This window comes from Nerophis lumbriciformis, linkage group LG28, assembly GCF_033978685.3.
Source record: "Nerophis lumbriciformis linkage group LG28, RoL_Nlum_v2.1, whole genome shotgun sequence".
Lineage (NCBI taxonomy): Eukaryota > Metazoa > Chordata > Actinopteri > Syngnathiformes > Syngnathidae > Nerophis > Nerophis lumbriciformis.
Genome location: NC_084575.2, coordinates 34,781,132 through 34,795,792, shown reverse-complemented (window position 1 = coordinate 34,795,792; position 14,661 = coordinate 34,781,132). Strand labels below are relative to the sequence as shown.

Below are 14,661 nucleotides of genomic sequence, written 5' to 3'. Positions count from 1 at the left end.
CATTGCACACAGACTGATGCATTCAAATGTTTATTTCATTTAATTTTGATGATTTGAAGTGGCAACAAATGAAAATCCAAAATTCCGTGTGTCACAAAATTAGAATATTACTTAAGGCTAATACAAAAAAGGGATTTTTAGAAATGTTGGCCAACTGAAAAGTATGAAAATGAAAAATATGAGCATGTACAATACTCAATACTTGGTTGGAGCTCCTTTTGCCTCAATTACTGCGTTAATGCGGCGTGGCATGGAGTCGATGAGTTTCTGGCACTGCTCAGGTGTTATGAGAGCCCAGGTTGCTCTGATAGTGGCCTTCAACTCTTCTGCGTTTTTGGGTCTGGCATTCTGCATCTTCCTTTTCACAATACCCCACAGATTTTCTATGAGGCTAAGGTCAGGGGAGTTGGCGGGCCAATTTAGAACAGAAATACCATGGTCCGTAAACCAGGCACGGGTAGATTTTGCGCTGTGTGCAGGCGCCAAGTCCTGTTGGAACTTGAAATCTCCATCTCCATAGAGCAGGTCAGCAGCAGGAAGCATGAAGTGCTCTAAAACTTGCTGGTAGACGGCTGCGTTGACCCTGGATCTCAGGAAACAGAGTGGACCGACACCAGCAGATGACATGGCACCCCAAACCATCACTGATGGTGGAAACTTTACACTAGACTTCAGGCAACGTGGATCCTGTGCCTCTCCTGTCTTCCTCCAGACTCTGGGACCTCGATTTCCAAAGGAAATGCAAAATTTGCATGGTTGGGTGATGGTTTGGGGTGCCATGTCATCTGCTGGTGTCGGTCCACTCTGTTTCCTGAGATCCAGGGTCAACGCAGCCGTCTACCAGCAAGTTTTAGAGCACTTCATGCTTCCTGCTGCTGACCTGCTCTATGGAGATGGAGATTTCAAGTTCCAAAATCTACCCGTGCCTGGTTTACGGACCATGGTATTTCTGTTCTAAATTGGCCCGCCAACTCCCCTGACCTTAGCCCCATAGAAAATCTGTGGGGTATTGTGAAAAGGAAGATGCAGAATGCCAGACCCAAAAACGCAGAAGAGTTGAAGGCCACTATCAGAGCAACCTGGGCTCTCATAACACCTGAGCAGTGCCAGAAACTCATCGACTCCATGCCACGCCGCATTAACGCAGTAATTGAGGCAAAAGGAGCTCCAACCAAGTATTGAGTATTGTACATGCTCATATTTTTCATTTTCATACTTTTCAGTTGGCCAACATTTCTAAAAATCCCTTTTTTGTATTAGCCTTAAGTAATATTCTAATTTTGTGACACACGGAATTTTGGATTTTCATTTGTTGCCACTTCAAATCATCAAAATTAAATGAAATAAACATTTGAATGCATCAGTCTGTGTGCAATGAATAAATATAATGTACAAGTTACACCTTTTGAATGCAATTACTGAAATAAATCAAGTTTTTCAAAATATTCTAATTTACTGGCTTTTACCTGTAAATGTGTTGCTAACTCACCTGGTACTCCTGGTGGTTGAAGCTGCCTGCCTCCGTGCCCAGGCCCAGCTTCCTTGTCGCCAGTCTGTGGGCGTGGTTACGCAAGCAAGTGATGCTCAGGGCTGCAAGCAGGACGCCGCCAATGCAGGCGGAAGCCACCAGGGTAGCAAAAAGCCAGCGAGAGCCGGGTTGGACAGGAGTCGCCAGGAGGGACGCTTGTCCTTCACTCCTCAGAGGCTGATGACGACAAATGCACCAAGTCACTTTGGTAAAAGACTATTCATACAGTACAGGTCAGAAGTTTGGACACACCTTGTCATTCCATCTTTATTTTCATGACTATTTACATTGTAGATTGTCACATCAAAACTATGAATGAACACATGTGGAGTTATGTACTTAATAGAGATGCGCGGATAGGCAATTATTTCATCCGCAACCGCATCAGAAAGTCGTCAACCATCCGCCATCCACCCGATGCAACATTTGATCAGAACCGCACCCGCCCGTTGTTATATATCTAATATAGACGATGCAAGGCATTAGTGAGGTTATAAAGCTTTTGCCTGTTAAAGAAAGGAGACTGATCCAATGCAGCACAGACATTCGCGTGCCACGCTGTCACGATCCAGACGCACACCAGTGCGCAATCATATGGGAGCCGCGCTGAGCGCACCTCCAAGCGCGTCTCGCTGCCGGCGACGGCCGGGTATGGGCCCGACGCTCATCGCCATCCATTTTCAGGGCTAGTTGATTCGGCAGGTGGGTTGTTACACACTCCTTAGCGGGTTCCGACGTCCATGGCCACCGTCCTGCTGTCTATATCAACCAGGGTGAGCCCCACCCCTTTCGTGAGCGCACTGCACGCGGAGTGACCCCTGTTACGCGCCCCCGGCAACAGGGGTGGCGGGCAGGTAAGCTGCGCGGGCGGAGCGCGCGGAGTGACCCCTGTTACGAGCCCCCGGCCACAGGGGTGGCGGGCAGGTAAGCTGCTTACCTGCTGCGCGTGACGCCGGCCGCGGCGAAGGCGGACGAGGCGGGGTGTCGGTGCGGTGGGCGCGGTGGTGACCCTGGACGTGCGTCGGGCCCTTCTCGCGGATCGCCTCAGCTACGGCTCCCGGTGGGGCCCTCTCGGGGGAAGGGGCCTCGGTCCCGGACCTTGGCGAGGCGTCCCTTCTCCGCTCCGTAAAAGTGTCCATCTCTTTTTTTTTTTTTCTTCTGTTGTGGCATATGCTGCAGGTGCCTGCTCGTTTTTCGTATGTGGGTAACAACATTTAACTATGTATATATATTTCCCAATTGGTTTAACTGCCACCCGCCTGAATCTATTTAAAATCTAATTTTTTTTTATTTCAACCGCCCGACCCGACCCGCGGATAAAATCTAATTTTTTTTAATTTCATACGCCCGATCCGCGGATAATCCGCGGACTCCGCGGTTGTGCCCGCAAACCGCGCATCTCTAGTACTTAACAAAAAAATTACTGAAAACATGTTTCATATTCTAGTTCCTTCAAAATAGCCACCCTTTGCTCTGATTACTGCTTTGCACACTCTTGGCATTCAATGTGTTTCTTTATTTTCATGACTATTTACATTGTAGATTGTCACATCAGAACTATGAATGAACACGTGTGGAGTTATGTACTTAACAAAAACATAACTGAAAACAAGCCACAACGAGGATGTCGTTGTGGCTTGTGCAGCCCTTTGAGACACTTGTGATTTAGGGCTATATAAATAAACATTGATTGATTGATTGATTGATTGATTGACGTTTCATATTCTAGTTCCTTCAAAACAGCCACCCTTTGCGCTGATTACTGCTTTGCACACTCTTGGCATTCTCTCCATGAGATGTGTAGGAAGCATACTTGCCAACCTTGAGACCTCCGATTTCGGGGGGTGGGGGGTGGGGGGCGGGGGCGTGGTCGGGGGTGGGGCGGGGGCGTGTTTGGCGGTGTGGTTAAGATATATATATATATATATATATACAGTATATATATATATACATATATATATATATATACATATACATATATATATATATATATATATATATATATATATATATATATATAAGAAATACTTGACTTTCAGTGAATTCTAGCTATATATATATATATATATATATATATATATATATATATATATATATATATATATATATTAGAGATGCGCGGTTTGCGGGCACAACCGCGGAGTCCGCGGATTATCCGCGGATCGGGCGGATGAAATAAAAAAAAATTAGATTTTATCCGCGGGTCGGGTCGGGTCGGGCGGTTGAAATAAAAAAAAATTAGATTTTAAATAGATTCAGGCGGGTGGCAGTTAAACCAATTGGGAAATATATATACATAGTTAAATGTTGTTACCCACATACGAAAAACGAGCAGGCACCTGCAGCATATGCCACAACAGAAGAAGAAAAAAAAAAGAGATGGACACTTTTACGGAGCGGAGAAGGGACGCCTCGCCGGGGTCCGGGACCGAGGCCCCTTCCCCCGAGAGGGCCCCACCGGGAGCCGTAGCTGAGGCGATCCGCGAGAAGGGCCCGACGCACGTCCAGGGTCACCACCGCACTGACACCCCGCCTCGTCCGCCTTCGCCGCGGCCGGCGTCACGCGCAGCAGGTAAGCAGCTTACCTGCCCGGCACCCCCGTGGCCGGGGGCTCGTAACAGGGGTCACTCCGCGCGCTCCGCCCGCGCAGCTTACCTGCCTGCCACCCCCGTTGCCGGGGGCGCGTAACAGGGGTCACTCCGCGCGCAGTGCGCTCACGAAAGGGGTGGGGCTCACCCTGGTTGATATAGACAGCAGGACGGTGGCCATGGAAGTCGGAACCCGCTAAGGAGTGTGTAACAACCCACCTGCCGAATCAACTAGCCCTGAAAATGGATGGCGCTGGAGCGTCGGGCCCTTACCCGGCCGTCGCCGGCAGCGAGACGCGCTTGGAGGTGCGCTCAGCGCGGCTCTCATATGATTGCGCACTGGTGTGCGTCTGGGCCGTGACAGCGTGGCACGCGAATGTCTGTACTGCATTGGATCAGTCTCCTTTCTTTAACAGGCAAAAGCTTTATAACCTCACTAATGCCTTGCATCGTCTATATTAGATATATAACAACGGGCGGGTGCGGGCGGGTGCGGTTCTGATCAAATGTTACATCGGGTGGATGGCGGATGGTTGACGACTTTCTGATGCGGTTGCGGATGAAATAATTGCCTATCCGCGCATCTCTAATATATATATATATATATATAAATAAAATAAATACTTGAATTTCAGTGTTCATTTACAAACTACAACTCACAAACACTTTAGAGTTAGGCTCCACCATCAGAATGTGTACTTAAACTTATAAAGATCCCATGGATATTATTCAGTGAGTTGATTCACCAAAACTAACCTGTTATACAGGAGGAAAAAGCACACAGGACGTTTCAATTGTTCACAGACTGGTCGCGCTCATCAGAATGACAAGACACTTCCGGTCTGCAGGTGATAGCATTCAATTGGGAAGAAACGCCCTACTGCCCCCTACTGACCAATGTGAATACTGATAAATGTGTAATGACAGCTCCAAAAACGAATTCAAACCACAAAATAAAATAAATAAATCAACACAAAAATGTGACACATTATGGGTGGGTCACATATGCATGTACAGTAGATGGCAGTATTGTCCTGTTTAAAAGTGTCACAACATTGCTGTTTACGGCAGACGAACTGCTTTACGGTAGACACTGTTGTTGTGTGTTGTCAACACGTCACTCAGGTCCGCCTGAATTTCGGGAGTTTTTCGGGAGGAAATTTGTCCCGGGAGGTTTTCGGGAGAGGCGCTGAATTTCGGGAGTCTCCCGGAAAATCCGGGAGGGTTGGCAAGTATGGTAGGAAGTGAAGGTTGGCCGTCAACACTGGAGCACCACCAACTACAATGTCTTGTGCAAGGTAAACAAACAGAAGCTTGTACAAATAATAACAGAAGAAATTAATAAAACAGACTATCTTTGAATCTCAGTGCAACTAAAATAATGCTATTCGGCTTTAACGTGGTTAGTGGAGCTCCCCCTGGTGTTGTGGTTATGGCGGTCATTTACGTTAAGGAAGTGGTTTGACATGTACTTCGGTATCAGGGAGGTGTAGCGGATTTTATAGACTAGGCTCAGTGCAAGTTGTTTGACTCTGTCCTCCACCCTGAGCCAGCCCACGTGCGTAGGAGTGAGGTGGTATCTGGGGTGGAGGTCTAGAAGTAATATGACTAGCTTGTTCTGGTATGTTTGGAGTCTAGATTTGAGGGTTTTGGAGGTGCTAGGGTACCAGGAGGTGCATGCATAACCGAAAAAGGCTTGAATGAGAGTTCCCGCTAGAATCTTCATGGTGCTTTTGTTGACCAGAGAGGTCAAATACGACCAAAAAATTATACTTTCACAAAATAAAAGCATGTTTTGTTTTAAGTTTATGAGCTGGACTATGTTTAGAACTATGTATGGACATATTATTTTGCATTATTTCGTCAGAAAAACTAACATCAAAACGATAGCAAATGCATTCATCTGTCGCCTGTTGCTTAGCTGGCCATGCTCTCCTGATACACCACTCTGCTTTTAAACACACATTACCACCACCTACAGGACAAGAATGGATCACTTTACTTTTTTTGGTTTGGATTTCTTACCTGCCTGTCGCTGCTCTGCACAACCTTCAGGCCTGCCTCGGGCTCCAGGAAGTTCTTATCTGCATCTGAGCATGTGCAGAAATCACTCATAACACATTCAAGATCTCCTTGCTCAATACACAACATTTTTTGAAAAACATCCATCAATGAAGCGACATTTACTCTGTTTTTCTGCCACGTATACGGCTGGCAAGTTCCTGGAGTTTGAGTGGGTCCCATAGGCCGTGGCCGGTCCAAGCACACTAGCAGAAGGTTGAAAAATGACTTTAAACGTATTTGAATCAGACACGACATTGTCAGATAAAACAATGTCATACTCTATCATGTTATTCTCCGCTTTGTTCATCGTAGTGGAGTTGGTCTCCTTTTGCACTTGTACTGGTTTGGAGGACCTAATGTTGGGTACACCGTTTGGGGTAGCCATCTTGTGCTCCATGGAACCTTCTGTGAACTGAAGAATGAAGAAATGCAACAAAAATTAGAAGTAACTTTCCAAGTTAAAGACTTTAAAATCTACCACTGCAAAATGTTTAATTCAGGAGTGTATTTACGACAGTGAAACCTGATTATGCCACAGATAAGGAATGTTTCCTTTTGGTGTCTGCTGGCTCCAAATCAGCCAATGTGTCGTACAGCATCTCAGCAATGGCATTGCTAGATTAACTATGTTTATTGATGACAGTCCAAATACTGTATGGTGAATTTGTTACGGCTCAGGCTCCTGCCAACGCCGCTCATCCGTCTGTGCGCACCTCGGGACACGCCCACGGGTGCGCACATCCAGGGACGCGCCGCACGCGTCCCCGCCCTGCAGCAGCCACCAGCTGCAATCACTCACCGGCAATCTACACTCCTGGGTCTGATGAGGGCAGGCTCAATAAAGGACCAGTGGACCCAAGGATCGGGGCGGGAACTTAGCTTTCTCATGGTGTACCGTAAGCAACAAGCTTTATGCTATATTCGTGTTTCCTCTCCGTGCCTTGATTTGTCCCTTGTCTTCTCCCGTGTCCCCGCAGTACCCTCCGTCGCCTGGAAAGTGAGCCTGTGCGTCTCATTTTCCCCTGGATCTCCCTCTGGACTCTGACTGCTTCCTTCGTTCCTCGACCTCTTGCTCGCCCCTGGATTCCGACGCCTCTCTCTCGCCCCGGATAACCTGCCTGCCCCATGGACTTCCTCGTATCTCGTTCAACACGTTGGTAACACTCACTTCAGTTAACTACACACATAGTCTTACACCACACACTCTGGTATTCTAGTTCACACTCCATTTCCTTAGTTTAGTAGTATTGTTTGTTATTATTTATATATATATATATATATATATATATATATATATATATAAAATAAATAATTGTATATACTGCCCCCTGGTGTCTGTTTGCCGTCACCTCCAATCAGTAAACACAACAGAATTAGGTGAATTAGGATGGATGGATGTTAAAAGGCTTAGTGGCCACATGCGTGGACAGCACCTTTTAGCTCTTATTTACAAAATTGTGTACACTACTGAATTGGGGTCTTATGGCCGCTTATGTGGACACTTATACTGCCATCTGGTGGTGTCAGAAGAGTATAACATACAATGGAATTTGGAAAAAAAAGTGTAAAAATAAAAATGAGCATGTCACTAAACATGAAGTACACCTTTGTTACTTATGGACTAAGTACAACATATCAAAAGATGATTCTTAGTTTTTATTCTAATTAGGGTCCAATAAGCCCAAATAGCAAAGAGAAATAAAAAAAGCATGTAAACAAACAGCTGAAACACTGAACAGGTTGTCGACATAAACTGGACCAACTTCTACTGTGTAAGAAAAATGTTGACATCTCGGTCTGCATGCTAATACCATACCTGCCAACTTTTGAAATCAGAAAAACCTAGTAGCCAGGGTCCAGGGGCCGCAGGCCCCGGTAGGTCCAGGACAAAGTCCTGGTGGGGGGTTCAGCTTCGCCCCCCCGACGCAAAATGATTATTAGCATTCAGACAGGTTAAAATGTTGCTAAAACCATCACTTTTCTATCAGTCACAGTGACTTTTCAAAACAAAAATATTACAGCAAAAATCATATGGGTTGATTGACATGTTTATTCTGTAAGCTAACTTCAATAGTTTGAAATTATTTTGACAGTTAATGCCAGTTATCCTGTCAACCTTTCACAAGACTTCAATTTGTTAATTGAAAGTATAAACAGTATAAACACTTTTTACAGTAAACAAATGGTAAAACAGTACTAAACAATTCCATAAAAAAAAAAATTGGTGTCATTATTAACTTTCTGTCCAAGCTTGTATAATCTACTGCCTTGTTCAATTGTAAAAAATATTCTGTGCCCAAAATTCACATTTCTATCACAATGATCATACTGTAAACATGGTAAGCTAACTTCATTAAAATTAATAGTCCTGTCAATAGCATGGAATTACAATTCAAATGTAGTTTTTTTGTAAGCCTTTCAAAAGAATTCAAAATATGAACAAATTAATGAAAATTAATTTAAGCCATCAGACACTTGAAAAGTGGCACATCACATCTCTAATGTAATCATTTGAACTTTTCAACAGAAATAGCACTGCAAAAATATTAAGGACATACTTCTGTATTTTGGTAGTTATGCTGTCAACATTTAACAAGATTTCTTCAACTTGGACTTGAAAGCATAAATAGTATAAACACTTTTAACAGTATAACAGTACTAAACAATTCCAATAGATAACATTGGTGTCATTACCTTTTTGTGGCTAAAATCCAAAGTTTTCCACTTGTATCGCTAGCAACGGCATTAGACTTGTGTTTTTTTGTCCCAACGTGGTCTTTTACATCGCTAATTCCTCCGTGTCCGATCGAAAAATCTTGTCTGCACAAGGTGCAATTCTCGTAGTTTTCACCCTTTTTGGAACGGATAATTATTCCTGGATAGACTTTTGAATATTCTTCACGGAATGACTGTAGTTTTCTTTTCGGTTTAAGACTCGTTTGCGATTTTTCTCCGGCTGATTCCATGATCGTTCGCTCGTTTGGAAACAATGGCCTCGTGCTTGGCAGCGGTGCTATAAATAGCCTCGCGCATGGCATTCGGAATGGCTCGATAGGAAGTTACGGGAAGCAGTGTCGATTGTTATTGTTGTTACGCGATTTCGTGAATAAAACTTTAAAAAAAATTTAATTAATGAAAAACCGTATTTTTTATCACTGCAACCGTAACCCGGAATAGGTTGATGAAAACCGTACTAATTACGGGAAAACCAGAGTAGTTGGCAGGTATGTAAAAGGCTTAGTGGCCACATGCGTGGACAGCACCTTTTAGCTCTTATTTCCAAAATTGTGTACACTACTGAATTGGGGTCTTATGGCCGCTTATGTGGACACTTATACTGCCATCTGGTGGTGTCAGAAGAGTATAACATACAATGGAATTTGGAAAAAAAAGTGTAAAAATCAGAATGAGCATGTCACTAAACATGAAGTACATGTTTGTTACTTATGGACTAAGTACATCATATCAAAATATGATTCTTAGTTTTTATTCTAATTAGCATCCAATAATTCTCTCAGATTGATCATACTGCAAAAATGATATGGTAACTTTATGATAAGTTTACTTCATTAAAATGTAATTCAATAGCATCATAAATAAAACTTCGGCATTTATCACATCCAAAGAATCTGTTTGGGCGACGAAAAACGTTGAAAGTTTTCCACTTGTATCGCTAGCAACGGCATTAGACTTGTGTTTTTTTGTCCCAACGTGGTCTTTTACATCGCTAATTCCTCCGTGTCCGATCGAAAAATCTTGTCTGCACAAGGTGCAATTCGCCTAGTTTTCACCCTTTTTGGAACGGATAATTATTCCCGGATAGGCTTTTGAATATTCTTCACGGAATGACTGCAGTTTTCTTTTCGGTTTAAGACTCGTTTGCGATCTTTCTCCGGCTGATTCCATGATCGTTCGCTCGTTTGGAAACAATGGCAACTGGTGCCTCGCGCATGGCATTCGGAATGGCTCGACAGGAAGTTACGGGAAGCAGTGTCGATTGTCATTGTTTTAAAAAAAAAATGTTTTTAATTAATGAAAAACCGTATTTTTTATCACTGCAACCGTAACCCGGAATAGGTTGATGAAAACCGTACTAATTACGGGAAAACCGGAGTAGTTGGCAGGTATGTAATACTGAAACACGTGCAAGACTCACCTTTTTCCCTGTGGCAGCATTGTTTCCATAGTTATCTGGAAAGTGAATACATCACATCGTCTTAGCAAACAGTGTCTGCATCATCGTCAGCGTGATGCTCCCTTGACAAGATGGGATCGATACGTGAGCACAAAGTGCTGACAGACCTTTAATGGATTTATGGCTGAAGGAGCTCTCCAGCTGCAGCTGTTTAAGCACATCTGGCAGCTTTCCCATCTGCTCGGGGGACAGATCTTTCACATCCAGGCCATAGTGGTCCAGCAGCAGAGCCAAACGTTGTAGAGAACGTGCTGCAAACCAGTACAAGATTACATGAATCATGATTGGATTTGAATGACTTTCTTGACCCATTTCTTGTTTAATAACATCCATTTATTTTTCTATTCATTATTTGACTCCTCTCACCATCCAATCCTGCCCGGGCATCGTACTTCAGCATCAACTTGCTGCGCTGCTGCTGCTGCTCCTTGCTAAGATGTTTAACTTGTGACAGGTAGTCCTGGTCATAGTCTAGCGGTAAGTCAAGCTCCGGGAGGGACGAGGCCAACGCTGAAGATGTTCCCGGCGCTCCCTTGTGGCGGGACACAGCCCGGACATGGGTGGAGGAAGACGACGGAGAGGTGAGGTAATAGGACACCAGGTGCTGGAGAAGCTGTCTGTCTCTGTCCAGAGCTTTTCCTTGGGATCTTTGGCGGGGAAGGACGCGGTGAAATGGAGAGATTGGATTCTCTTCTAAGGAGTTGAGGGATCGTTCAGTCTCGTCTTCATCGCCAAACTTCTGCTGCAATAACACAAATGTGACATAACATCTTACACTTTCTTAACAATTACTCATTCAGCATGAAGAATCCCTTATATCTCTATATGATAAAGTCCTACTCGGACTTTATCAATTTATCAGTTCATTGCTGATCTAGTGACGCACGCAGACAATATAATTATAATGGGGGACTTTAATATCCATATGAATACCCCATCGGACCCTCAGTGCGTGGCGCTCCAGACTATAATTGATAGCTGTGGTCTTACACAAATAATAAATGAACCTACGCATCGCAACGGTAATACGATAGATCTAGTGCTGGTCAGGGGTGTCACCACCTCCAAAGTTATGGTACTCCCGTATACTAAAGTAATGTCCGATCATTACTTTATAAAATTCGAAGTTCTGACTCATTGTCAACAAACTACTAATAATAATAACTGCTATAGCAGCCGCAACATTAATGCTGCCACAACGATGACTCTTGCTGGCCTTCGGTAATGGCACCATTCCCAAATTATGTCGGCTCTATTGATAACCTCACTAACAACTTTGACAATCCCCTGCGCAAAACCATTGATAGTATAGCACCGCTAAAACAAAAAAGGGCCCCTAAAAGGCGCACCCCATGGTTTACAGAAGAAACCAGAGCTCATAAATGATCATGTAGAAAGTTGGAACGCAAATGGCGCGCGACCAAGCTTGAGGTTTTCCATCAAGCATGGAGTGATAGTTTAATATCGTATAAACGCATGCTTACCTTAGCTAAAGCTAAATATTACTCAAATCTCATCCGCCTCAACAAAAACGACCCTAAATTTTTGTTTAGTACAGTAGCATCGCTAACCCAACAAGGGACTCCTCCCAATAGCTCCACCCACTCGGCAGATGACTTTATGAATTTCTTTAATAAGAAAATTGAACTCATTAGAAAGGAGATTAAAGACAACGCATCCCAGCTACAACTGGGTTCTATTAACACAGATATATCATATTACGCCTACACTGGCTCACCTGCACTGGCTTCCTGTGCACTTAAGATGCGACTTTAAGGTTTTACTACTTACGTATAAAATACTACACGGTCTAGCTCCGTCCTATCTTGCCGATTGTATTGTACCATATGTCCCGGCAAGAAATCTGCGTTCAAAGAACTCCGGCTTATTAGTGATTGCCAGTGCCCAAAAAAAGTCTGCGGGCTGTAGAGCGTTTTCTATTCGGGCTCCAGTACTATGGAATGCCCTCCCGGTAACAGTTAGAGATGCTACCTCAGTAGAAACATTTAAGTCCCATCTCAAAACTCATTTGTATACTCTAGCCTTTGAATAGCTCCCCTTTTTTAGACCAGTTGATCTGCCGTTTCTTTTCTTTTCTCCTCTGCTCCCCCCTACCCCTTGTGGAAGGGGAGACACACAGATCCGGTGGCCATGGATGGGGTGCTGGCTGTCCGGGGTCGGGACCCGGGGTGGACCGCTCGCCTGTATATCGGTTGGGAACATCTCTGCGCTGCTGACCCGTCTCCGCTCGGGATGGTGTCCTGCTGGCCCCACTATGGACTGGACTCTTACTATTATGTTGGATCCACTATGGACTGGACTCTCACAATATTATGTCAGACCCACTCGACATCCATTGCTTTCGGTCTCCCCTAGAGGGGGGGGGGGGTTACCCACATATGCGGTCCTCTCCAAGGTTTCTCATAGTCATTCACATCGACGTCCCACTGGGGTGAGTTTTTCCTTGCCCTTATGTGGGCTTTGTACCGAGGATGTCGTTGTGGCTTGTGCAGCCCTTTGAGACACTTGTGATTTAGGGCTATATAAATAAACATTGATTGATATCTCCTGACCTGGTGGTAGGTGTATGGTTCCAGAAGGGGTGTCTGCACGTGCATGGAGGATTGAGAGGGGTCAAAGGTTAGGTACTGTAGGAACTGCTGTACCATTTCCGGGTCGCCTGACTCCTCAGCTCTCCGACGTCTTCGCTGACTGAGCGACCTAAACAGAAATATGGAATTAAGAGATCTTCATCACACGTACGGACGGCATGGCGGTGACTTCTCTTACTGTTTGCGCTCATGAAGCTGCCACGAGCCAACGGTGGGAATGTAACTCAACTCTCGGCCAATCGTCGCCTGGGTGACATCGTCCTTCCAGGTCATACCTGCTCCGGCCGCAGAGTTGTCAAAGGTGATTTCTGCTTTTTTTTTTTTTTTGGACTTGAGGGAAAACTCAAGTGTTGACTCACCTTGCACCATCAGGTCTTTGAGGACTTCCTGCAGCTTATGCAAAGTCGGTACAGACACCAGATACTGGACTGGATCCTGGTGAGGAGCCCGGCACTGTCCAAACAAACCATCTGCATAGAAAGAGAGGAGGCCACACCAGGCATGTTTGTTCATGTAGGTCGGTAGTAGGTAGCTAGGTCTTTATTGTCATTGCACAAGTACAACAAAACTTTGTTTTCAGCACAAACCAGTGTACAGGGTTACAGAACAGGAACGCTGATGGTCTAAGAGCCAAGACCTGGGTGATTGTGTTGCTTGTTCCGCTGGACGTCCCTTTCCCCACACTTACCCCGCCCCTTTTAAGTTGACTGACACTAATGGCTCAAACTGTCTTATCTCCTTGTTTTCTGAACCCACACCGCCAGGTTGTGATTTGTTGGCTAGTGTGTACCCTCCTGTTGACAATTTCACCCGACTTCTTCCCTTTGTGGCCTAAAAGCTGAAATACACGTGCTTTCAATTTACAGGACCCCCTTCATCCCCCTACAAATTGGGTGACATTGCCCCCTCCTGGTGCACCACCCTGATAGATGGCTCAAGGATAGGCCCTTGGGCACGAGCTGACTTATTCTGGTATTGTGGGGAGCACAGATTGTACATTAGAATCCCGACGTTCGCCGTTGGACTTTGTGCTATGGTTAGACTGGTGACCCCACTCACCCTAGTGGGTACCAAATTAACACCCCTTGGAACTCCTGTTTCAGCGGCCTCTCTAACTTCCCGCAGAAGACGCCATGTTTTATCTAGGAGGAGTGTAACGGGCTCCTTTGATTTGATGAGAAACCCTGAGGGTGTTTACTTTGATGCAATTGGACAACCAAGGGGGGTCCCACCACAACATAAATTGTGGTGTGAATCCTGTGCAGGTTTCGAGAACCTTCCTATAATTGGTGCTATTTTCCCTGTGACCGATACTAAAAATGTAGAACGCATTAACTATGTTTTTTATAATCTGTTGAGACTGACCAACCTGACTCGTGATGCTGTTGAGGGGCTCGCTGAACAACCTGGGTTTGCTATGTCACTGAAGGGGGTCACGCAAAGTGGTGACTTTCGAGAAATGCTAGTTTCCTTCCCTGAGGGTGACGAACATTGACATAGATTCCATCCGTTTATCTCTGTCATGTCTGTGTGATCATGTTTTGTTTTAGTAATGTTCGGTTTAAATTTTGGACTTTTTGTGCACTTTTGTTTTGTCACCATAGCAACCATTAGTTTCACCTGTCACGTCACGCACCTGTTCCACGTTTGGACTCATTGTGCACTCTTGTCACC

The 14,661-nt window shown here is 44.8% G+C and overlaps 1 protein-coding gene across 3 annotated transcripts in view; it reads right to left on the bottom strand.

The window, feature by feature from the left end:
• LOC133571077 (receptor-type tyrosine-protein phosphatase-like N) overlaps positions 1–14,661 on the bottom strand; it is a 53,739-nt gene that overhangs the window by 12,665 nt on the left and 26,413 nt on the right. Inside the window, exons 3-12 of one of the 3 annotated variants that reach the window (XM_061924121.1) lie at positions 13,347–13,457; positions 13,166–13,262; positions 12,949–13,096; positions 10,742–11,114; positions 10,483–10,626; positions 10,337–10,371; positions 6,459–6,592; positions 6,298–6,383; positions 6,142–6,206; positions 1,490–1,705 (exon numbers count right to left, since the gene is read on the bottom strand). In XM_061924121.1, coding sequence (XP_061780105.1) covers positions 1,490–1,705; positions 6,142–6,206; positions 6,298–6,383; positions 6,459–6,592; positions 10,337–10,371; positions 10,483–10,626; positions 10,742–11,114; positions 12,949–13,096; positions 13,166–13,262; positions 13,347–13,457 — 1,409 coding nt within the window. Of the gene's footprint in view, positions 1–1,489; positions 1,706–6,141; positions 6,207–6,297; positions 6,384–6,458; positions 6,593–10,336; positions 10,372–10,482; positions 10,627–10,741; positions 11,118–12,948; positions 13,097–13,165; positions 13,263–13,346; positions 13,458–14,661 lie in introns of all 3 variants that reach the window. The other 2 variants (XM_061924120.1, XM_061924122.2) reach the window with 2 other exon arrangements.